This window comes from Drosophila suzukii, chromosome X (genome assembly GCF_043229965.1).
Source record: "Drosophila suzukii chromosome X, CBGP_Dsuzu_IsoJpt1.0, whole genome shotgun sequence".
NCBI lineage: Eukaryota > Metazoa > Arthropoda > Insecta > Diptera > Drosophilidae > Drosophila > Drosophila suzukii.
The window spans coordinates 8,382,919-8,408,004 of record NC_092084.1 but is presented as its reverse complement, the minus strand read 5'-3'; the positions used below and the strand labels follow the sequence as shown (position 1 = coordinate 8,408,004).

General features: G+C 40.2%; 4 protein-coding genes across 5 annotated transcripts; all 4 read left to right on the top strand.

Moving 5' to 3' along the window:
- The first annotated feature begins 710 nt into the window (after positions 1-710).
- LOC108016549 (nucleolar and coiled-body phosphoprotein 1) lies at positions 711-10,980 on the top strand. 2 transcript variants are annotated; one of them, XM_036820668.3, is made up of 6 exons: positions 711-841; positions 1,474-1,630; positions 5,916-7,480; positions 7,663-7,821; positions 9,139-9,834; positions 10,126-10,980. In XM_036820668.3, exons 2-6 carry the CDS (start codon positions 1,617-1,619, stop codon positions 10,353-10,355), a joined length of 2,664 nt encoding a protein of 887 aa, XP_036676563.2. In that variant the 5' UTR covers positions 711-841; positions 1,474-1,616; the 3' UTR covers positions 10,356-10,980. The 2 variants fall into 2 exon arrangements, with proteins under 2 accessions (XP_036676563.2, XP_036676564.2); XM_036820669.3 differs by having other exon boundaries at positions 729-867.
- Positions 10,981-11,403: 423 nt separating this feature from the next.
- LOC108016757 (uncharacterized) lies at positions 11,404-11,853 on the top strand. Its single transcript, XM_017083503.4, has one exon. The coding sequence runs from the start codon at positions 11,408-11,410 to the stop codon at positions 11,792-11,794; it is 387 nt and encodes a 128-aa protein (XP_016938992.2). The 5' UTR covers positions 11,404-11,407; the 3' UTR covers positions 11,795-11,853.
- A 2,226-nt stretch (positions 11,854-14,079) lies between these two features.
- Positions 14,080-14,454, top strand: LOC108016548 (uncharacterized). The gene has a single exon (XM_017083222.3). The coding sequence runs from the start codon at positions 14,121-14,123 to the stop codon at positions 14,331-14,333; it is 213 nt and encodes a 70-aa protein (XP_016938711.2). The 5' UTR covers positions 14,080-14,120; the 3' UTR covers positions 14,334-14,454.
- A 4,189-nt stretch (positions 14,455-18,643) lies between these two features.
- On the top strand, positions 18,644-24,788 carry y (L-dopachrome tautomerase yellow). Its single transcript, XM_017083335.4, has 2 exons — positions 18,644-19,071; positions 23,202-24,788. The coding sequence occupies exons 1-2, from the start codon at positions 18,834-18,836 to the stop codon at positions 24,587-24,589; spliced, it is 1,626 nt and encodes a 541-aa protein (XP_016938824.2). The 5' UTR covers positions 18,644-18,833; the 3' UTR covers positions 24,590-24,788.
- The last annotated feature ends 298 nt before the right edge of the window (positions 24,789-25,086 follow it).

The window sequence follows — 25,086 nt, the reverse complement described above, 5'->3', positions numbered from 1 at the left end:
TTGCAATATTCATTTTTGTAGGGGTCTACTTAGGTAATAGAGATAAAAAACTGTCCAAAAAATATAGATATTTCCTTCCTTAATAATTTCTTGAAACATATATATATAATATAAATATATAAATTGAAAATGTATACAAATTTAGAGCACCGGATTATATTACTATGACATTTTTGTAAGAACGCGAATTCTTTAGGTACTTGCTTTCTATAATTTTCTTGTTTCTATCAAAAGTACATGGGCTATCATATTTTACCAAACTGAGTATAAGCGCCTAAGTACATATATTATTTATTTTCAGCAAAGGGAACTACCAATCTTAACTTTTTCTGCGAGTGTGGGTTTTTTTCTGGAGTCCCTCTCCGATCCGCCGAAACTAGTGCAGTTTTGAACTTCCTAGTGGCCGAACGCCATTGAAAAGCAACAACGATCGGCGGCAGGTGTGAATGATTTAGTGTTAACATGGTCGTAACCGAAAAAGACAAAAAAGAGACCAGCGCTCCTGTCGATCGTTCTGCGCTTCTGTAGCCCTCTCCCTCGCACAGTCAAGACCCCAGGGGCCCCCGAGCACCGATCCCCAATCCCCAATGCCCGATGTTACCGATATGTTAAAGCCGAAGTTGAAGTCGAAGTCGAAGTCGCAGCCTCTGCCGCAGTCGCTGCCGCGGTCGACGGCGGCAGAATGGCAACGGCAACGGTTTTCGATGGTTGGAGCGTTCATCATTTTGCCATTTCACGTTCAGCTGGCAGCGAAATCGAAAGTGACTGCTCCCCGAAGACCCGAGATAAACGTATATATATATCACTATATATATAGAGAGGTCTTCACAAAAAGTCCATGGTACTGCCGACATATCCTCCCGGCAGGTGTGTGTGTGTGTGTGTGCGTGTGTTTGTGTGTGTTGGTTGGCCATATAAAATAAGCGTTACCAGTGGTTCAAGAAGTCAAAGCCCAGTCGAAACTTGAGCGCGAAAAAGCCGCTAAAAGTGATTTTTAAAACACACAATTTTTTTCAATATTTTTTTGTAAGTTTCAAAAATAACCATAAAGTTTTCCAGTCCTATTTTGAGTTTTTTTTTTGCTACCCAACTAATCACCACACACTTCAACACACTCCCTCACCCAAAAACAAATTCGATTTCCTTAATTGATTTGATTTTCTGCTGCTGACAAAAAAAATATACAAACAACCAAAAATAGTGTACAAAACGTAAACTAAAAGTGAAAAGTGAAAGTGCAACTTGAAAAATGACCAAAGTGAACAACATCAACAAAAGCAACTAAACAACAAAAACAACAGCAGCTAATGTGTCCAATGTTAAAAAAAAAATAACGCGCACATACAAAATCCAAAGTGCATAACAATTAAAGATTTTTCGAAAAATCAATTTCTGTCATTCAATTTTTACACTCTGTTTATTTATTTTTACACCCATTTTTTTACTGTTTTTTGTTTTGTTTTCTCGTTGAAGCTGAAGCAGGCAGTTGACTTTCAAAAGTGTCAATAAAATTTATGTAAAAAAGCAGTTAACGAAAAAGTTGTTATAACAGCATTGACAACAACAACAAGGAGAGCAACCTAGGACCACAGCAACAGCAACAAACACAGCTCGAAATGCTGCTCAAAATGTAAGTAAACTTTATAAAACTAATAGCAAAATATTAGGAAATTATTTAGGGGAAGGGGCCAGAGATAGAAAAAAAAACAAGAAAAACAATTGCAGCCGTTCAAGGTCAAGTTAACGATTTGGCGGATTACGCAAAGTTAGTTTTGGGTTTACTATGCAGCTGTTATTTTGGTAGGCATAATGATAGTGTTTAATTATGACCTCTCCTTGGGAAAAACATTTATTTCTATAGAAATATTTGAATATGTAGAGGAAACAGTACTTTTAGGCCGCCACACAAACATATTTTATATTATAAAATTAATTATTTTTAATATACTAAGTAATTGTTAGTTTAAAAATAAAGGGGACACAATGTTTTTATATGGGAAATGAATTTTCCATATAATAAGTTTGTTCAAGGATATTAAAATATTTTGTAGGAATGAATTGTTAAGGAATTATTACTAAAATTAGCTAAATACGGGATTTTTGCTTTTGAAATAGTTCATTTTATTATAATTAGGGCTTTGGAAATAGCTTCATATAAGTTGTATACTAAGTTATCCCTTCTCTTGGCAGCAGAATTTAAAAAAAAAGTTGATTTCCACATTAATTAAGTATACGCCATGTGGACCGCTATCTCCGCTTGATTCCGAATTTTCGCCCGCAGCGAACTGTTAACCTTGGTCAATCAAACGGACAGTTAGTCAATCAGTGGGTTAATATGCTTGATGAAGGCGTGGCAATGATATTTTTTATTGCAATTTTTTGCGCGCAAAAGGTCAAACCGGCGAGGTGCCGCGATCTCTCTTTCGGAAAGGTCAACTATGCAGAAAAAAGCATGTATATTTATTATGTGGGGGGAAAAGGCAAAGGCAATCGCGAGAGGTGAAGTCAACAAACCTTTTGGCAAGACAACGAAGACGACGACGCATCCACTTAACAATGCAAAACTTACTTTACATTTCATGGCTGCTGCAACATTGTTGTTGCCACTGCAATTGTTGCCGCCGATTTAGCAGTTTTTTGTTTTTTTCTATCTGGTTTTTTAACTGTCTTATTGCCGCTTCACTGCCTCTCGAAAACGTCAATGGCCGCCGAAGTTTATGAAAAACCGAAAACCAAATTCCGAATCCGAAGCTGAAAGCGCTCGCAAATACATACTTCTTCTGCCGTATTTGGCCAAAATGAATTGCCAAATTATAATACAAATTGCATGCCACACCCGCTAACAGCCGAAAGAAGAAACAAATTAACAGCACTCCCTTTTGGCAGATTTTCAGGTTGCATGAAGTGCAGTGCGCCAAAGAAAAGAGATAAAATGGGCAACATGGGGTTAAGATTGGGAGTGGAGTTCCGTCTGAAGGCACCCCCACATGGGGATTACCTATGCGAAAGAGTTACCCGAACAATAGCGGTAATAGTGCACTTAGAGGAGCATAATAAACGGGTAATAAAGCACTCCCTGGTAATTAAATTTTTTATGCAAAACCTATATTTACTTTCGTACTTTAAAGCGGATCAGGTTTTTAAATGAGATATGGAGAAATATTCCGTAATACATATTAATATTATTTTATATTAATATTCTATTATAGTGCTATATTAATTCTCAGCCCTTTCTGAGATCCTCAATTGTTCATCAATGCTAGCGTTCACCATTCCCCTTTTTCAAAAGATATACATTTTTGAATACCCAATAACTTATTTAGTACTGGTATTTCCCCTCAGTGTAGCTATTAAAGGCAAAAATCATCACTCAGCGTAGTTAATTTCCATCATTTAACAGCTTAGAGTAGCAAAATGCCAGTTGATGCCGTTAAATGCTCGAAAAAACAGGCAATAAATGATCCAATTTTGCTGAAGGTGTTTAATGGCAATCCGAGTCAAGGCGATCTTGCCATGAATGAGTGTAAATGATTCTTCGGAATGCGATTCACACACATTCTGTGTGAGTCACTTACGGATTATGTCTGAGCAACTAATTGAAGCTAATAAACTGCGGGAAATTACGTGAGTTTTGGACAAGAAACATGATTGACACCGAATTGAAACAAGTTAATTAATATTCAGTGTTTCTGGTTTTTTTCATTTTAAATCAAGGCAATGGTCTGGTATTGAGGAATCTTATTCACACATTTGATGGGCTAGTTCAGGTCCTAATATCTTTGGCCATGGTCCAATTTTCGGAATTAAATGCTTGAATGACATTTAACTTTCAACTGGGGTTTTTACTCTTTTTTTTATTTAATAAATTGCCTTTGCCAGCCGAAACTAAGCACTAATTGTTGGATATTATTTTGCTGCGAGTACTGCAATTCCAAATGGGAAAATACATGCTGTGCGCATTGTCACCTCATGCATAACATGGCCCCAACCACCGATGTAGACCCTTTTTGTCCGAGGAGACACCGCTGCACCACCGACTTATTTGCACGGCGATGTGGCCATAATTATAACTTTTCTTGAAGTCGCAGACTTATGGCTTTTGGCCATTGTTGAGCTGCCCGTTTTTGGGGCTGTTGCAATTAAAATAAGTTGAAGTTGTCTACCTTTGCAGTAAGGTGTTGCCAGCCCATGTTGTTGGTTGTTGGTTGTTCGCTGGTCCCCGAAAACTTGTTCGAGAAGTGAACGCCAGCCAGCCAGACTTGCACATAATTCAAAATGTTAAAAGTTATCGTCAAGAGCGCTCTGTTCGCATGCACAGGAAAAAATCTTGGAATAGAAAATAATTTAGTTATAGAAAACTGTCCTCACAAAAGGATTTTATGCATTTCCAATCTTAAAAGATCAAAATCAATTCGGAATTCGAAAAATGTTGATTATTATATCTTACATCTTGGATATATACCTGGGTAAAGGAAAACCCCATACACACTGGGGACCTCTGATCTGGTTCGATCTGGTCTGGTATCGAAATGGGTTAACACCTTTTGTATCTTATTTTTCGTTGTGGAAAACCGGTCCGCGATTCCTGGCTCTAGTTTCCCGGTCGTTTTGGAACCGTTTTGCGGTTTGCCTTGAGCATCGCTTTCATTGCATTGCAATGCGGATTCGCAGAGCCCAATGAACTATTGTGTGGCGGTGCTATATAGCCATATTGCCGGTGGTGTCGGTGGTGTCGGTGGTGCTATACGGCATACGGCGATATGGCCGGTGGTGCACGCTCCATTCGGCGGCTAGACATGATGATGGCCAAATCATGATCGCATGCGCAATCGACTTTGTGCGGCTAATGAAATTGTGAAAGGTTTTTCATGCCAGATTAGAGATGAGGCAGCACATCGAAGATCGCCAGCTGGAGCTGAAAAGCTGAAACGGCTGAAAAGGCTGAAAAGCTGAATAAGCCAACGGAAAACCGGCTAGCCGTGATGGCTGATTAAGAGCACGCGCCGATCAGAAACCAGAAAGAAAGGCCAAAAGGCGTATCGCGGATTGATTAATACCCTTTGCAAAATAATAACTATTTTTGTAGTTATCAAAATAGTTTTTTAATTTAACATACATTTAATAAAAAGCATACCCTAGGCAATTTAAATAAAATCGTAGGATATTTTAGATATTGGCTGTCTTTTTATTGGCCTGAATTATTGGGTAGCTACAAGCTCATAGATTAAATAAATATTCATATTATGAAAAGTTACTCAAAGTTGAATATTGAAAAATTATTAATTAAACCTTTAGTTAAAAGTTGGAGGAATAACAATTAAATCAAAATTATTGAATTGTAAATTGAATCTACATATTTAAGAAGTTTCCGGTTTACAGATAGGATTGTCAAAGTAAAACATCTCGAATTTCTAAATAGCTAAGATACTTTGCTTTAAGTGTGCAGCAAATGCAGTTGAGGTTGAAGTTAAAGCCCGGTGTGATTATAGAGTTTTTTGTGTAAGATTAATTGGGTTAGACATGGCTGAATGCATCGAGTCATGAATTCACATGGGGCACTGATAATGCTGAGGCAGCACTTAAGCTATTAAAGTCAAGACAGGAGAGATTTTCATCACAGGTGAAGTAAGCTCATTACTCTCAAATTAATTTCACATAAAGTTATCAAAGAAATAGCTATTAATTAAGTTGCTTTTTTTGTTAAACCAAAGCTGATAAACTAATGACCATTTAGGTAATTTGAAATAATAAAGCCAATGGAGAAATAAGAGGATGAACAATCGAATACAATAAAAGACTTCAACTTTTTTTAAGAAGACAGAAAGATGGTATTGCATTACATTACATTACATATAGAGCCTTCGTTCCCCATTTCTAATTAACCTATTAACTCCCCATTTTTTCTTCTTCTACAGTTTCCTCCTGGCCTTCCTGGCCTCTCAATCCTCGGCAGACTCAGCGGATCCCCTTGCTACATCTGCCAGCGATAGTCAAATCACGTTGGCCGAGGAAAACCCAGCTCCGGCGATTCCCTTCGAGACCTCGCACAAACATCCGGAGGCCGCGGAGCGAGAGGAGGGCTTCCACACCTCCCACAGAATCAGCATAAGGGCCACAGATTCCGCCGACTACTCGATGAACCTGCTGCCCACCAAGGAGCGCCCTGAATTGAATCCCGTTCTCAGTGCCCTGATCAACGAGGATGTGATGAAGAGCATCGAGGCCAAGAGGGCCATCGAAGAGGAGGAGCTGGCCGAAGTGAGACGTGAAATTGAGGAGGCCGCCCAGGTGGAATTGGCCCAAAAGAGGGGGTCCACCAGCACCACCGAGGCACCTGCTCCACTGCTGACCACCCTGCCGACGGCTGGCAAGAAGATCGACAACCTGGACGAGGACATAGTCGTGGATCCCCACGAGGAGTTCGTCAACCAGAACTTTGCCCTCGAGGGTGCAGGCAGTGAGAACAGCAAGAAGTCCCGCATTGAGATCAAAAAGGGTCCCAATGGCCAGGACTACGAGTACGAGTATGTTTACTACTACGAAGAGGATGATGAGCCCAGCAAGGTGGAGGCATCCGCGGAGCCCGAGGTGCGTGGCAAGACCAGGTACACCAATATCGAGAGGAGCACGCCGGCCACACCCAGTGAGAACAGCCTGCACAGCGGCAAGGCAAAGGGCAGATCCTCCGACGCCTCTGAGGACATCGAGGCCGAACGTCTGCCCATGATCACTCGGTTCCCCAGCCGTGGCAAGAACATCGAGGTGCCACCAACGCCAGCCCTGGACTCCCTGGAAACGGCCGCCGAGCGCAAGAAGATCAGTGTCAAGCGTCCCAGCTTGGAACTGGTGGACAGTGCCACCTTCAACACGGATGAGAAGCAGACCAAGGCGGCGCGCAAGGGTGAAAATGAGTTGAAGCCGGTGATTGCTGTGGAGCAGGAGGAGGCGGCGGCCAGGAAGAAGGAGCAGCAGGCCAAGGAGGAGCAGGCCAGAAAGGAGAAGGAGGCCGCAGCCGCCGAAGCACCCGTTGAGCAGGAGGAATCCGAACAAACCACACCCTCCATGGAGAAGGCCGCCCTCGATCTCTATGCCATACTGACCAATGAGAACCTGAACAACGAGCAAACCACCGCCATTCCGGATGGAGCCGATGGAGCCGAGGGTGCTACCACTTTGATCCCGGACACCGCCAGTACGGATGAGGACGGTGCTCTGACCACGCTGACCGATGAGATTTCCTCCACCAGCACCACGACAACGACCACAACCACCACCACCACAACCACCACCACGGAGGCACCGACCACAACCACCACCACCACCACAACCACGGTGGCTCCTTCGCTCTTTGGTGGCAGGAGATCCGGATTGAATGGTCTGGCCGGACGCAACCGCTTCAAGTTGAACAGGGCTGAGGGCGGCAGCACCACCACCACCACCGAGGCACCGGTGGCCCCCGAAACCACCAAGACTGGAAGAAGTAAGTTGGGCCAGGGCCCTAGGGTTTTGAAATCACTTCTAAAGGTGCCTGAAAGTATGCAGTAAAAAAAATAGTATTGCCTACTTTTAGACACCTTTATGAAAGATTTCCACTTCCTTGTAATGATCTTATTAGACCACAATCTTAACGGAACGTATATAAATATTATTTTTTATCAATAGATCGTTTCTCCCGTCCTTCGATCGGAGGACGTTCTCGTCCTGGAGCCCGCACCACCGCGGCACCAGAGGCCACATCATCCGCCGCCCCCGCCGCCGAGGAGGAAGTGGTTGCTGCCAAGGAAGTTAAACCTGTGAGCACGGGCTTCGCACGAGGCAGACGTAAGTATTTGCTACAAATTAATTTGAAATTAACTACCAAACTAGTTATATTGCATAAACAAACATTCATAAATATGTATGCAACTTAAAGTTTTCAAACACAACGATTTTATATTATAAATTGGAAATTTTTTCAACAAGTTATGATTTTCTGTGCACTATTTCGACACTAAATACTCAAAGCTTAAGCTGATTAGATCTAATTTATTTAAAATATGGCATCTGAATGATAGGTTATTAGCATTTAACCTTCAGCTTGCTGCCACTGACTTTGCTGACTGGGTCAAGGGCAAACTGCTTAAGTCCGAACTAAAATTTCGGACATTTGGGAAAGAAAATTTAAGTTGTTATTTGAAACGAATTGGTAGAAAGTGAAAGCACCAACTGAAGTATTATAAATTGCGCTCAGGGTTATTTCAAGGCTATTGAAAATTAAACAAACATTTTGCTGCATTTTTATTATATATATATGGGTCAAGCATATAATTCATAGCTTGAGTTATTGGACCCCGATTTAGAAGTGCGATGCCTCTTTGAGTTTGTCGTTTAATTCTGTAATATTCTACGTTCAAATATATCAACAAAAAGAGGGTCCAAATTTTAGCCAATTTTCATGTTCGATTTTTCTAAATTTCCAATGGCTTTCAGTAGGGACCCAAAAACTGCACTTCTAAAATCCATAACTTGAGTAATTGGGTTCCGATCTTAACGTGGGATACCTCTATGAGTTTGTGGCTAAATTCCCTAATATTCTACTTTCAAATATTTCTATAAAAAGGGGGTCCAAATTTTAGCCCATTTTCATGTTCGATTTTTCTAAATTTCCAATGGCTTTCAGTAGGGACCCAAAAACTGCACTTCTAAAATCCATAACTTGAGTAATTGGGTTCCGATCTTAACGGGGGATACCTTTATGAGTTTGTGGCTGAATTCCCTAATATTCTACATTCAAATATTTCTTTAAAAAGGGGGTCCAAATTTTAGCCCATTTTCATGTTCGATTTTTCTAAATTTCCAATGGCTTTCAGTAGGGACCCAAAAACTGCACTTCTAAAATCCATAACTTGCGTAATTGGATTCCGATCTTAACGGGGGATACTTCTATGAGTTTGTGGCTGAATTCCCTAATATTCTACGTTCAAATATTATTAAGAGGGTCATATTAAAAAAAGATCAACATTTTAGCCTACTTATACTCGTTATCATAGCGGTCTCCCTTGATTTTCCTTATATTCCTTTAGCCGAATGTATATTTTAAGTTAAGAATAATATGAAAATTATAAAAACGTTTCCTAATAATCGCCACTATTTTTATAGCTCGCAACCGCTTCAACCTGCGCGGCTCCACCACCACGAGCACCACTGAGCGACCCAACGAGGATTCCCCCGCTGAGGGAGACGCCGCCGCGGAACCCGCCGCCCCCTCCTCGACTACCACCAGGAGCACTCTGAGAGGTCGTCCCGGATTGGGATTACGTGGACGCAGTCGCACCACCACCACCAAGGCACCCGCCAATTCAGAGGGCGGTGAGGCGGCGGCTGACAGTGGTTCCACCGAGGAGGCAAAGTCCGCAGCGGCTGCTCCAGCGGCTTCTTCCGCGGAGCCGGTGCGTCCGTCCCGCTTCAACCTGCACCGCGCCGGCGGCAATCGCCTGCTGCCCCGCGGCAAACTGGGAAGATCGGGAGTCAGCACGGAGGCGCCCAAGGAAGCACCAGCGGCCGAGGATTCCGCCGCCGATAGCACTAGCCATCACAATGACGTCAAGGAGGAGGAGGCGGGCGGCGAGGGCGGTGACAAAGCCAACGAGGCGGGCGATTCCGCCGCCGCTGCCGCTCCAGCGGCCCCCGTTTCCGGGCTGAATCGCCTCAAGACCCGGCCACGCCTCAACGCCCTAACGCACAAGACTGATGCGGTCAAGCCCAAGGCAGCCGCAGCCCCCGCCCCAGCGCCCAGGAAGATCAATCCCCTGCTGGCCAAGCGACGACTCCACCTGGGAGCCACCTCCACTACAGGTAGGGTGTTGGGGTCACCAATTTTTAAATCAGTCGTGGGAAAGTAGGAATTGGATTGTGAATGGACAAGTTGTGACCTTTGAAGAATAGTTTTGGGTCACCAATTTGCAATCCTTTACAAATTTTGGAAAATGGAACTTAAATTTTATTGAAGCAGGTTTTTAAAGAATCAAATCACAATCTTTATCATGTATATTACTTTAAAATGTGATTGCAAATAGATCCAATAAACGGATTGGTTTGGGTCACCCAATGGGTAATAAGTATTAATTGATTTGTATTATTTTACAGAATCCCCCACTGAGGAGGAGCACTCGTCGCCGGACTCCTCCGCGGAGCAGCCCGCCAAGGAGGAGGCGTCCGCCGGAGGAAGCGACGAGTCCGCCGGAGAGGGAGCCGGAAAGCAGGAGCAGGAAACCACGGAGGCGACGGAGGCCACCACTAAACAGCAGGCCCGTGGACTGGGACTCTTGGGTCAGCGTCGTCGTCTGCCGCTCCGCAAGCCCGGAACGATCCTGTAAATCCACTCCAATCCAATCGAATCCAACCCTATAAACACATCGCCATCCGCCCCATTGAATCCTGAATAGAATACTCGTCACGATTCGCAGCTGTAACTCCTATAAAACAAAAAAAAACTTGGGATGATGGCCCACACAAGCGATAATAACTCTTACAAATTGTTTGATATATGTACGTCCTTTAAGTTTCCTCCTCCTCGTACTCCTCCCCCAAGGACTCGTTAGCTTTGTACACATATTACACTAATTAAACTACTGATAAATGCGGATATACTATGTAAGTAAGATCCCTCCTTGCGCCAAGAGAAAAAGTCACCAAATCGGAATACATGGAGCGAGCCCAAAAACGAGGAGATCCAAGCCACTCGTAGACCACTAAGCACAAAAACCCCTAAAAAAAGAACAATACTGTGCCCTCTTATATATATATTCTCTACGATATATATATATATCTATTTGTATACCCCGACCTTGCCCCAATCCTTTTTCCTTTGATCACGCATCCCAATCGACGCGTGCATAGCAGATACAATTATTATTATATTTTTTTTCTGAGATACAATTATGAACAAAAACGACTTTTAATTATATTGAATAAAAACGAAAGGAAAAACATGAAAATTTATTTAGTGGCATTTTGTTGTTTATGTTGCGATAAGGTGGATACATATTTGGGATCTGATCTTAGGTAAGCTCTTTATCAGCTCATAACTCTGCTTCACTGTAATATATATTATATATAATAAAAAATATATAAAATGATCTTTAGATTCTTACTGAAATCGTATCTTAACCCTAAAATATTGAACTTAACCTTGATTGCGCGAGCTCTTTCTATTATATCTTTAATCTCTGGTTTTGTATGTTGCCCAAACATTTACCCAGCATTACGTAAGACGTTGGGCTTCTACAAACAGAACCGAACGATGTCAAGAATAATCGATGCAATATCAACAGATGTAGCTTATCTGTTTATCTGTTAGTTGGCTACTCATGTGGCGTATAAATATGTGGATAATTCTTTGAGAACACTTTAGATCGAGTTCAGCACTATGTCGAGTCAGTGGATTATTTTTGTTTTTGTTGTCGCAGTGACTATCCTCTCAACCGGAGTTAAAAGTGAAAAGCAAAGTTCTCAAAGCCTTTTGAAGGAAGGCGATGAACAGTTGAATCAAATTTTGGAGGCCATAAATGAGCTCGAACGTCAGCGGGTACAGGAAAATATTAAAGTCCCCAATTCAGATACCATTAAACAGCGGCCGAACAGCAAAAGATTGAGATGGAATCGAAGGAGGATTTTGCCAGATCTTGAAGATCCTGAGAAGAGTGAGAGTCGAGCTTGGGCTGTGCCCACGACGATAACCGTAATTCAAGGCAATCCTGATTACCTCAATGTGAACAACTATACACCCGCTCCTTCTCCTTGGTGGTACAACTAAACTATAGATATCCTGACCTAATTGTAAAAATATATTTTTTTTTAGTTTTTAAGTACTCAGATGTAGAATAAATATATATTTTTAAACCATTTTTGTAAGCTCTCTTGTAAAATAGTCTTCTTTTTACCAGATAAACTTTCCTACATTTTACAGTAACTTATAAATTTGACCAGATATTTACCCAACCATTGATTCCCATACACAACCCATTCACTCCTAAGCTTTTCTTGTAAAGCCAAAGACACTTACCATTTTGCCAATAGCTTTTGAACTAAAGTTTTGCCCAGCGTGATCAGGTAAACTCGAGCGAACCGGTTCCGATCGGAACTTGAGAAATGACAGGCGATTTTGGCCCGTGCTTTGTGGCTCAATTTGTTTGCTTTGATTCGATCCGAAACGATCGCAAAGTGAAATGTTAGCATTGATTGATTGATGGATGGATGCATTGCTGGCAGTATCGCTAACGGAATCGAAACCGTTTCAGCCTTGTGGGCAGAGGGCCAACAAGCCAATAATATAAACGGGGAGTGGTGGGTCACTAAGTCACTCGGGTATTTGTTAATTTTGGAAACCAATTGGCAAATTATTTCGTATTGTTTTTCATACCCTTTTGAAGGGTTTAATACTTGTGATGAAAAATGAGTATACGAATATTTTGTAAAAATATGGTAATATATTTTTTTAAGGGACGTATGGTTTACCTTTCATTTTACAATGAATTGAATTTAATTAATTCTATAATAAAGAGTACTGCCCGCTTCGACCACACCAGACATACCCCCTTTTTTCCTGTTTCTGCTATCCAATTGAATTCAATGCTAGAAGTACATTCATTGCTGCTTTGCGTACATTTTTTTAGAGCAAATCATTGTTAGCCTTGACACCGGGGCGTATGCGTAATCGCCCCCAAAAAAGGCAATCGAAAAGTCAAAGCGGAACTCTTGACTTCTTGGTTATTGTGGGCCAAACTCATTTCCTATCTGAAAAGTTGGCCAAAATGCGTTGAAAATTTGCAGATTAAATAGATATTGACATAGTTTATATATTTTTAGGGGTAAAGAATCCCCTCGCTCTTCTAATTCAGTTTGAAAACTTGCTAAATCGACAATATTGGTAACTCATATTTTTTTCTGTATGTGCAGTGCACTTTCTGGACGGCGTGTCGTCAAAACTCGAGGAAGCAGAGCGTGGCCAGAAACACAAGGTCGGTCGTTTAGCTTGGCTAAAACCTACCCATCCAGCTGGTAATTCCATCAAAAGCACCAAAAAAATAAATAAAAAACTACACCACCCCACTTAGAACTCCGTTTAGCAGCAGTTGTTCAAACAAAAATTTGTTGGCTTCGGCCGGTTCAGCTTCAGTTGATAATTATAATAATATTTATGTAGTTGCCTATCGCTAAAGTTTTAATTGGTCAAGACAAAGGCACAGTTTTTATGCATAACTAGAGGCTTACAATTTGGGTTTCGGCACACAGTCCTTCACATTGCCAAAAAAAAAAAAGAATGAGAACTTAATAAGCTAATTACACTCGAAAAAGCAGCGGGGATCGTTTCACCGCAATCAATCGATGTTTAACCCTGGACAAGTTCAATCACTCCCGCTGATAATTGCCCAACTTTTATGATTGGAACTTTTCATAGATGATGCATCTTTTCCGTTTCAGTTCTTAGGTGAAGGAAAATAATTATGAAATTTAATGATTAGATGGTGTAAACCCCTATTTTCATTTCCATTTTTATTTTGTTTTTAATGTCCGGAAGTGCCATCGTATCTTCCCAGAAGCGCTTCCAAATGGCCAGTGATACCATTACCCAGGAGGAAGCCAGGTAACAGTCACTTAGCTGTTGCAATTTAAATACTTTTTAATTGATTACTAATTGCGGCGAGGCAAGTGCCAAAACAAGACGACATGGCTGTGACGTTTTCAATGCAACCCGGGCTAGGATTGCAACTCTTTAGCAAGTTAATTGGCAGCAAAAGCGACAGTGGCAGCAGCAGCAGCAGCTTTTCACCAGGAAATCAATAAACGTTCGTCTAGCAGCAAAAAAATAATCGTAGCACGCACATCTCAATTTCAGTAGCAACTAAAAAAATGTGGAGATACAAAAAACCAACCCTGACCAGCTCAATTTCTCGTGCCAAAAGTATAAAAGCAAACATAGCCCAGTTTTTTCTCCTTGGGCATGTGAAAAGACAAACAATGCTGGCCGGAAAATACGCAGCAAAACACCTGAGTTCTAGTTCCGATTTTATAAATTGGACTATAAAAGCCAGCAGTTGATAACTTTCTTCACTCACAACAAGTCCAAAAGTATTTCAAACATGAAGCTGTTCCAACAAATTATCCTGGGTCTGGTGCTCATCTTCGCCATCATGAGTTCCCTGGCTAGTGCTAAGCCCCAGGAGGCCAAGGATTTGGATGAGTCCCTAGTCGAGAATTCGGAATTGGGCGAATCTGTGCCCGAAGGCGCCCAGCAGGACTATATCAACGTGGCTGACTACACCACTGCTTCTCCTCCATGGTGGTGGAACTAGAAAATTCTAAAGGATTTCTACAATGTTTTGTGTTTACTTTTTTTTATTAATTTATTGTATTAAAATTAAATAGAATTTATTGTGTTCTTTAATCAATAAACCCATGTCAACCAGAATTTCATATACCATGTTAATAAATGGAGGGAAGGGTTCCTTATAAAATCATGTAGGTTATTTAATAAAATTGAAGTTAAGATTTAAATAATAATAATAAATTAAATATTAAATTTAAAAATAGTAAATGGTTTTACTTAGTTTAAATGTAAATAATAATTATTATATTTTACTTAATTTATATTTAAATAATACCTACTAATTTTAATGTTAAATTTGTATATACTAAATGGTCTCACTAAATTTATGGAACTTTATTAAACATATATCTTACTTTTTTTAAATTTAAATTTATATGTCAAGTTTATTTTGCCACCCAGTAAATCTATAAAATTATAGGTATAATTTTCTATCCTTAAAATTTCGACCTATAAATACCCACCGCAAATTTCGAAACCAACTTATTCAAAACCCACAAAGCCAGTTCCATTTGTTTAATGCTCAATTATCCTTAGTTCAGAAGGTATTTGCTTTTTATGCATATTTTCCCGCTTACCTATAAATACGCCTAACGAAATTTATTTAAACCTATAAACCCAGTTTCAGTAAGTGCTTCTTTATGAATATTTTCCATCTAGTTATTTTAATTGAAAGCTACAAATTGTGGTCCATAAATGTTTTGACTGCTGGCAAATGTGGTGGCTTTACTTTTGATAAATCAATGCAGCGAAACGGGATGATGAACAGTGAACCAGTTAATGCGAAATATATATCATATATCAATCTCATTTACTTACTTATAGTTTTCTCGGACCGCCACTAATGGAAATGTTCGCCTTGAGGAGATCGGGCGATTATTAATCGATAATTGCCCGATTACCACGCTGAGTAAACTTAAAGACCCATAAGAAATGCAACCGATGGTGGCTTAAGATAAGTAAGTTGTCGAGTTGCTCATAAATTTCGAATGCAGTCCGCAGATTTATGCAGACCACGGAAAAGCTATTACTATTAAGCTTTTCTCGACCACGGATTTTTCCGCTTGCATGAGACAAGTGCACCGCAGCAATTGCAGGCAAATTATGTCTGAGGCAATGTTTTGGGGCATGTCTACACCGAAATCAAATTACGGCAACCTCTATTCACTTATTTGCTTAGTTTTTTGCGCAGTGAACGCAGCAGCGCCTTTTATTGGCATCTAATTATTCCGTTTAAGGATGCAATTTTCTGAGCTAAAACACACTTATGGAGAGATCTAAATTTCTCTGCATTTGGCTTGAATAAATTAATCGAATTCCCCGCTGACTATTAAAATAGACAAAAAGGCGATCTCTTGTATTTTAATGTTAATTACAAATTGCTTAATCCATTTAATTGATGTCTAACCATATATATTGGGAAATCGTTTTGTGGACATCATTTTTAGTACACCATAAAGTTATATATTCTCTATATAATAGATGTTATGTTTAAGGGCATTTTTAATACATTTATTAATTAAAGAAGATGGCTAGCTGGGTGCTTTTTAGCGCAGTGCATGTCAAACCGGGACATTTGCGATGGGTGCCTGTGAGCAGGAAATCTTTTCTTTGCGGCCTGTCTGATTTTGGCCAAGACAAATAAATCCGGCTGGGAGATAAGAAGAGGGGACCCGGCGGTCAGGGCCATGGACATTGAACTTGAAAACGCAGAAAGCGCTGAAAACATTGTGTTTAACGAACGACAAATGCTGTGCGGTGGTGTGTCGTTGGCTAAGGTTAGGGGAGTTTGGCAACAGGTTTTCCACTTGCCAATGATAGATGGAAATCCAAACTGGGGGGAGAAAATAAAAAGGAAAATGTTCAGGCTGCCATAAGTGGGAAAAAAGGAAAACAAAACATGAAACACGGGCCGGGCAATGTCATGCGGCATTTCGCTTGGTTTTCGCTTCATTTTCCGCCTAAGTTGTAGTGATCCTGTGTGTAAATAATGTCTAATGTTGCATGCCGGTTGCATAATCGTGTGGCAATTATGCCAAAGAGATTCGTTTATTTATTTTTAATTTTTTTTTATCATGTTCCGCTGCTACTATATTTTTTTGGCCACTTAGTGCGCCGCGCTTGATAATGATGTTTTGTTTTTCGCGTGCTGGCGCAAAGACAAACCCGTTTCAATTATTGGGAAAAGCGCGTATAAATCATCGCTGCTGAAATCTGCGAAAACTGAAAAATGAAAACTGAAAAGTGTAACCCAAAACAAACCGAAACAAACATAGCATCCCACACGACAAAATGAAAATCAAAATGGATATGAAAAACAGAAAAACGAGTCAATTCGATTTAAATTATAGGTTCAACGGCTGCTGGCGAATCGCATCATTAATTGCGCTTTCAGTGGATACTCGGCTGCGTTATGCAACAAACACACACAATTAATTAATAAAAGCGTACTGGTTATTTTAGCCGTGGCTTTTTATGGACCTGCCGATCGCAATAAATTTAAGCAGCATTAGTCGTAATTATGTGCAACATAGTTTCGGCTGCCGCGTGTCTCGGTTCATTTTTCTGTGGGTGAGCCGAAGTCCAGAATGCGGCCAAGGGATCAAGTTAAACCACTTTTCCGCACACCACACAGCTTTTTCGCATTTTGCATAATATTACCATAGCATAAACAGCGAAAACAAATGCCAAGAATGAATAAAACGAGGAAAACAATTCAAAAATATTGTTAGAAGTATCATTCATAATGTTTACCAGGTTTTTTTTGTTAGGTGTTCTAAGTAGAATTAAAAAAAAAAGGGAAGGTACGATTTTATTATTTATTTACTAGGCAAATCGAATTCTTTGTCACCATTCTTGTTACGAAATTGTCTCCAAATATATTTGTTTTTCCTAGACTTGCTCAGACTTTAGTTGCACCTATCAAATAATAATACTTGTTTTGCGATTTTTCTGAAAGATTTTCCTTAGCCAAAGTGTAGATTGTGGGACTCCAGATTAATGCAAACCACTTCATCAGCTGAGGTCGTAAAACGTATCTTTACCTATTTGGTTCGTTCATTATGCGTGTGGTATAACGTTATTTTTTTAGATTTTTTCCTATTTTTTTTTGCTAACCAGCTGCAGTTGGGCCAAAGAGTTATGCGAACGCCTTCGGATTTTTTTCGAGTTTTCACATTCACTTGCGGCGATGGCCATTAGAGCAAAACCCACTTAGGGCGCCCCTAAAATCCAGGTGGTCCACAGGGACCACAACGGCATTGCAAATTACAGTCAGTTGAGTGGAGTTACCGAAACGCACTTCTTTAATTTTGGCGGCCTTATGTAACTCTCGAATTGTATGTGCGATAAATATGCTAAAAATCACCTGCTCATAATTAGCGGAAACCAAATGTTTGACCCTCGCTGAATTGTGAATCATCGGAGCTGCCCAATCGAAATCAAAGCTAAACCATTCGAAGCCAGCCCAAGTAATTCATATTTAATGTTGTACAAGAAATACCCGCTCTGAATACTCTGTATCCATAAGCATTATACTAATATATAATTCATAACCATATCTGGTTTACTTACATACATATCATACATTATAGTTAAGTGCACTAGCTATTTTTGATTGCCCTAGATTTAATTTATATAAACTTTACATATTTAAAATACCATTTAAAAATGAGACGCCTTTTAAAAATTCTTTTGAAGTGCATATATAAACTTTGCATATATAAACCTTACAGCTTTAAATCCTACTCCCCTAAAATACATTATAAATAATCCAAAATTTGTAACCTTAGTAAAAAAGTAAAATAAAATTGCCTCCACCTACTGTATGTGAACCTAATGTTTTGTAGTTGATTTGCACATAAATCAGCAAAATCCTAAATGTAGATGAAGGCCAGGAATTTCAAAGAATTCGGTGTGCCAAAAACCATACCCTTTCAAAATTATATGAAAAATGGCAAGTCCGGCGAAAGGTGTTGGCTGATTCAGTGAATTCGGAGTTTTGAGATACTTGTATTTATTAAACACGCGTGAAAATCAATCACTGAAGACAAAAGCCACGCACTAAAAAAAAAACATAAGTATCCGAAGTTGGCCGATCCATGGGTGACCAAATAGATCATATAGTGGACCACCGCCACCCGAACCGTTGAAAACAACCGAATCACTGAAACCACCGAAGTTGGCGCCTTCGTTTTCGTTTTCATTGGCCTGCCTTCGTCTTCGGAGAAAAAAAACCTCATATAAAACGTGGCCGACATATTGTGGCCAACAGTCGTAAGCGCGCCACGGTCCACAGAAGAGGATTAAGCAGATATCTTAAAGATACTAAGATACCAAGATACTAACTTAAGAACCTCCTTGAGAACATTTCATTTAAAGTTCGCTGTTTTTTTGTTTTTTTTTTTTGCCAATCCATTTGTTGGCCCGAGTGATCGTCGTGTTTGTTCAGAGCCAAGAGTTTAGTGCCATGTTTCAGGACAAAGGATGGATCCTGGTGACCCTGATCGCCCTGGCCACGCCCTCGTGGGCGGCCTATAAGCTCCAGGAGCGGTATAACTGGAACCAGCTGGACTTCGCCTTCCCGAATGCCCGCCTGAAGGAGCAGGCTCTGGCCAGTGGGGACTATATCCCTCAGAATGGTCTTCCCGTGGGTGTCGAGCACTTTGGCAACCGGCTCTTCGTCACAGTTCCCCGCTGGCGAGATGGTAAGTTAATTCACTGACTGGACAGCCACCCCTTTTAGAGACCCCAATGCAGATTGCAAGCGAGCCGATCTCACTTTGGGCATCATTAGCACTTACAAATTGGGTGTGGAATCTAAGTGATTGATTGCTCGCGGTTCACAGTTTTCGTATTTGGTTCGAGTGACCAAAATAAGAGTGCGATACCAGCGAAAATCGGTAGAAAAATAGCGATGGATGCTGTAAACAAATTGACTGTTCGTGCGCCCAAAAAAATGTGTGAGGAATTTTAGAGATATTTATTTTAGATTAGGATCTGAGCTGTTGCGTATTTAAATACTGTGCATATTTAAATAAGTGAGGCATACTTTAGGAGGGTTTCTTTTGAATATACTTTAGGAGGGTTTCTTTTAACCTGGGTATTAGGATATGATAAAAGTAACCTTTATTAAAAAAAAGGAGACTTGTCTTAGTTGTCTGAATAAAATAAATTCTATTGGATATCAATTATGGATAATGTATGTGCTAGAATGATAAATAAAAATAAAAACGGGAAATATGAATTAAATAAATTCTTTAACGCCGTATATTTATGCACCTTATATTCTCAGCACTTAAGAATTTTCGAGTTCTCTTCCAGTGTCAAACGTTTATTTTAAAAATTTGAAGTCCAAGTATATAGAATTCGATCTTTAGTTTGAAAGTTTTTAAAAACCAAATCAAAATTAAAAATGTGATTTAAAAATTTAAGCTTTTAAGGATTTGATCCACTGAGTTTTGTCCGAAAAACCGAAAAGAAGCAAAGAGAGCACAAACGCCTAAAGAAGTTCTCCCGGCAAAAATACTGAAAAGGTTTCGAGGTAAAAGCCCTTTGGAACTTTCCAAAAAAAAATTATTAGTTTATAGTTTCTAGTATAGTTTAACTAAACACAACATGGTTCAAAGACTTCAAAATAAATTGTTTATAAAAAAAAACCAATAAATAAAGCCAGATCGTATGCTTAAATAAATGTTTCTAAATTTCAGATTTAAAATCCTAGATTATAAATGCAATATTTTTTTTCAAACATTTGGTAGTTTAACATAAATTATGAGATCTATTATGAGACTTACTCTATTTCCAGCCAACAAAGAACTCATAAAAGAAGTTCCAGAAAAGTGACAAATATTGTGTTTGACGGTTTTCAGCGCGTTGACCTCTCATAAATCCGGCTGGAACTTGCGTGCTGCATTTACATTTGAAAACTTTAAACAATTAACCGTTGTAAAATCGGATCCAATAGCGCGGCATTGGCATTATATGGTATTATATGACCATCCGAGTTGTGAAGGCTTCTTCAGGGTCGCCACACACAAATGGAAATGGAAATCCAATCACAAACAATAACTTATTATGGCATTATGCCATTATTAACCAATGATTAGCTTTCAGTTGGATCGAAGTGAGAGTTGCACAAAGTCTAAATATAAAGACATTGTTCTGCGGCTTAGAGACTATTTCACACACAAATTAGCAAATGGTTTTTGTTTCGCGAGTTTGCAAAATTGCTACTAAATCATATTTCACAAGTGGATGCAGGAAATAATGATATGTTGATGGTTAGGTAAACATTTATATGTTACAGTATTTTTAAAATTGTTTACAATTAGCCAAAGATTCCACATATTGAAAAGGAATATTATTTACAATATCTAAAACATGATTAAATATTTTAATCTTTAAAACTAAATTAGTAAATGTTAGTGGATGCATGAAAGAATAATTCACTGATAGTTAGGTAAACATTTATGTGTTACAATATTCTAATATTTACTAATTAGCCAAATAGTCCACAATTTAAATAGGTAATTACATTAAATAGGTAGTTAAATAGGTATTTACAATAATATAATATTTCAATCTTGAAATCTAAATTAGTAAATGCTAGTTACTGCAAAGTACTTCCCGATATTCTGGCCCAGCCTTGGGGTTTCTTTTGAAATAGATTTCGAACGCCTATCTCGAAGAAATAATAACAAAAACCAGAAGGCCGAATCGGCAAAAAATAAAGCCCGAATTAAAGCAAACAAAAGCACGTGAAAGTTGTGGCAAAGTGGAATATTTTGAGGCACGCTTCAATGGCCATCGAACCAAATCAATTAGTCAGAGCAAATCTGCGGTGGCAACAAGTGTTTGAAAAAATACACCTGAAGTTGACAGTTATGAGCTATGATTAATGGGACTTAGGCAAATCGAAATCCATTAGATAATCCCCTCGATGAAGGTTCGTGTAAATCAGTTCCGATCACAAAATAAACCGACAGTTATTGCGGCAATTTTTCTGTTTTTTTCGCTGTCTGTTCCCACATACGAAATGAGCTATGCGACAGGATTACAAATTGAAATCGAGTCTGAGAAATCGAAAATGAAATTAAAATGAGAATGCGAATGTGATCGAGAAACTGCAACTGCAGCGAAAACCGAGAATTGCCAACTTTAATTGGCCGGATAACGACTCAACAGCTCGTGTTTCATACAGATTCATTAGTCCACCATTAGCCATTGAACCACCAACCGCCGGTCATTCAGCCACTTAGCCACTTGATCCACAGAGCCATTGAGCCATCGAGGCATCGAGTGGACGCATTACCGCCACAGAGCCCCCATATGTGTGGTCTTTGCCAAGAAGCGGCTCTATCTCAATCGCAAATGAGATCGCAAAAAATGGCTGACTTTCACGAGGGGGCGGAGACTTGATAGCTGGCTTACAAAGTTGCAAGAAAAAACGCAGAATGTTGATAATTCAATTACTTGTTTGGGCTGTCAAGCATTTTGTTTGATAAAAAATGAATCAGTAAATTCCACAGAAAAAACGAATTTCAAAAGAAGTATCTTAGAGATACATAGATTTTAAGAATTATCTTTAAGTGTACCTGTTTCAAAAGATCAAAAGATTAGGAATTAATCTTAGAGATTCTTCTATATAGCTTTAGAAATTCTATATTTTAACTGTGGATTACCTAGTTTGAGCTACCTTTTCCTTTATAAAAAAAAAGATTAAGATTTAATTATAGGGATTCTTCGTCTACAAGTTCAGGCCACCAATTCCTTTATAAACAAAAGATCAAGATGTAATTTTGCCTTAATTATCCCACTTTGTAATCAAATCCATTAATAACCAATTTCCCAAATCCCCCACTGAACAACTTAATTTGCAGAAAACCACACGCAGTGAAAAGCACCGATGGGGCGGAAAATCGCTGTCAGATGTATCGCATAATTGCTGATTTATGGGCCGATCAAATGGGGCGGTTCGGTCCACAAAGGGGGCGTGGCAATGACGCTTGCACGCTACACAGAAAAAAAAAAGATAAACCAACGTAGAAACCAGAAATGCCTGGGAATTCAATTAACCAAGAGATATGGAAAGAAGCAACTGGAGCGGAAATCACTCGAGACTCTGACGGTGGTCGTCGCGTATATATCAACAAATATACATCACAGTTGCATCGCATAGATGCATTTATATTGATGGTGATGTCAGAGCGAGTTGCTTCAGTTACCGGCTAATGACATCCGAAATTGCACGCAACTTGCGGCAACAGTGCAAATTTATGAGCCAATTCATGACTCAAACTCAAGTTTACCCAAGCCAGGCCACTTCAAAAATAGAACTTCCAGAAATTTTACAATTCCAGAAATTAAAAGTGTCGTTAGCGCAGCGCAATGGTTTATAATTTAAAGTTCCGGGTGTCGAACATAAAGGCAAAGCTATTTGCATAAGATCTTAACGATTTCTTTCCTTTAAAAAGACAAGTTTTAAGATCTTTTATAGCCTTTCCAGTGGATACTTATAGATACTTATTTTATTACTATCTCATTTTTTTATTACCTCGCAGACAGCGCACTTTTTAAGCTGGGTGGAATAAAAATGTTCACAAATATTTGCATGATTTACTTTTTTAATAAATGCAGAGGTTATACAATAAAAAACCAGGTTTAAAAATAAACCAGGTCAAGTTTTACAAATTACAAATAAATATGTAATGATTTCAGAGTAATAACAATTTTTCACAATTTTATATTCGCTTTTAATGAGCCCACCTTTCATTTGGGGATTGAAAAAACTTCGATTGCTTTGGTTATGATATCTTTATTCTCTCTTATTTTTCAGGAATTCCAGCCACTCTGACTTATATCAATATGGATCGCAGTCTGACGGGTTCGCCGGAGCTGATTCCCTATCCGGATTGGCGTTCGAATACGGCCGGAGATTGCGCCAATAGTATCACCACCGCCTATCGCATCAAGGTGGACGAGTGCGGTCGTCTGTGGGTCCTGGACACCGGTACCGTGGGCATTGGCAACACCACCACCAATCCCTGTCCCTATGCCGTGAATGTTTTCGACCTGACCACCGATACGAGGATTCGGAGGTACGAACTGCCCGCCGTGGACACCAATCCGAATACCTTCATCGCCAATATTGCCGTGGATATTGGCAAGAATTGCGATGATGCCTATGCCTATTTTGCCGATGAGTTGGGCTATGGTTTGATTGCCTACTCCTGGGAGCTGAACAAGTCCTGGAGATTCTCGGCCCACTCGTACTTCTTCCCAGATCCCCTGAGGGGTGACTTCAATGTGGCTGGAATTAACTTCCAATGGGGCGAGGAGGGTATCTTCGGCATGTCCCTGTCGCCGATTCGTTCGGACGGCTATCGTACCCTGTACTTCAGTCCCCTGGCCAGCCATCGCCAGTTCGCCGTCTCCACGAGGGTTCTGCGGGATGAGACCAGGACGGAGGACAGTTACCACGACTTTGTGGCCCTGGATGAACGTGGTCCGAATGCCCACACCACCTCGCGTGTGATGAGCGATGATGGCATCGAGTTGTTCAATCTGATCGATCAGAATGCCGTGGGCTGCTGGCACTCATCGATGCCGTACTCACCGCAATTCCATGGCATTGTGGATCGCGATGATGTGGGCCTGGTGTTCCCGGCTGATGTGAAGATTGATGAGAACAAGGATGTGTGGGTTCTGTCCGACAGGATGCCCGTCTTCCTGCTCTCCGATTTGGACTACGCCGATATCAACTTCAGGATTTACACGGCTCCGTTGGCCACCCTGATTGAGAATACTGTGTGCGATCTGAGGAACAATGCCTATGGACCACCGAATGCCGTTTCGATTCCAAAACAGCCCGCCCTGCCCATTGGTCCGCCCTCGTATAACAAGAACTATCGTCCTGCACTGCCCCAGAAACCCCAGACCAGCTGGGTTTCATCGCCACCGCCGCCGAGTCGCACCTACTTGCCAGCCGCCAACGCGGGAAATGTGGTCTCCAGCATCAGTGTGTCCACAAATGCCGTGGGTCCTGCCGGAGTTGAGGTGCCAAAGGCCTACATCTTCAACCAGCACAATGGCATCAACTACGAGACGAGTGGCCCCCATCTGTTCCCCACCCATCAGCCCGCTCCGTCGGGTGGACAGGATGGCCTGAAGACCTATGTGAACTCCCGTCAGTCCGGCTGGTGGCACCACCAGCATCAGGGTTAACATTAACCCGTGCACGGTGCATGGGCATCTTCACAATCACACACGCTTGATGATAGGATATTTAAATCATGAGGAAACGAATCATAAACACGGGGCAACAGCGGTTATTTAAGACAAATCCCACGATGTTTTGGCAAGTGGCAATTCAAGAATTTCACCTAGTTTTGTATTTTAAGCAAGAAATAAATAAATATTTTTTTTTATATAAAAAAGGGATTTTGTTATTTTATTTTGAGACGGGAAATTAAGTGTATGCTTAAGATCCTTAAAAAATATTAGGTGGATTTCTAGATTCCATTACTTTAGTAACTGGATTCCAAATTTGATGTGGGATATCTCTATGAGCTTGTGAGTGAATTTTCCAACATGCTGCATTATAAATAGGTAAATAAGGAGTATCTATAAGTATACTGCAAATAAAAAATCGTCTCTCTTTGTAAGGAAATTTTTGTATACTTTTAGATACCCGACATTAGTTACTTTACATTTTGAGACTT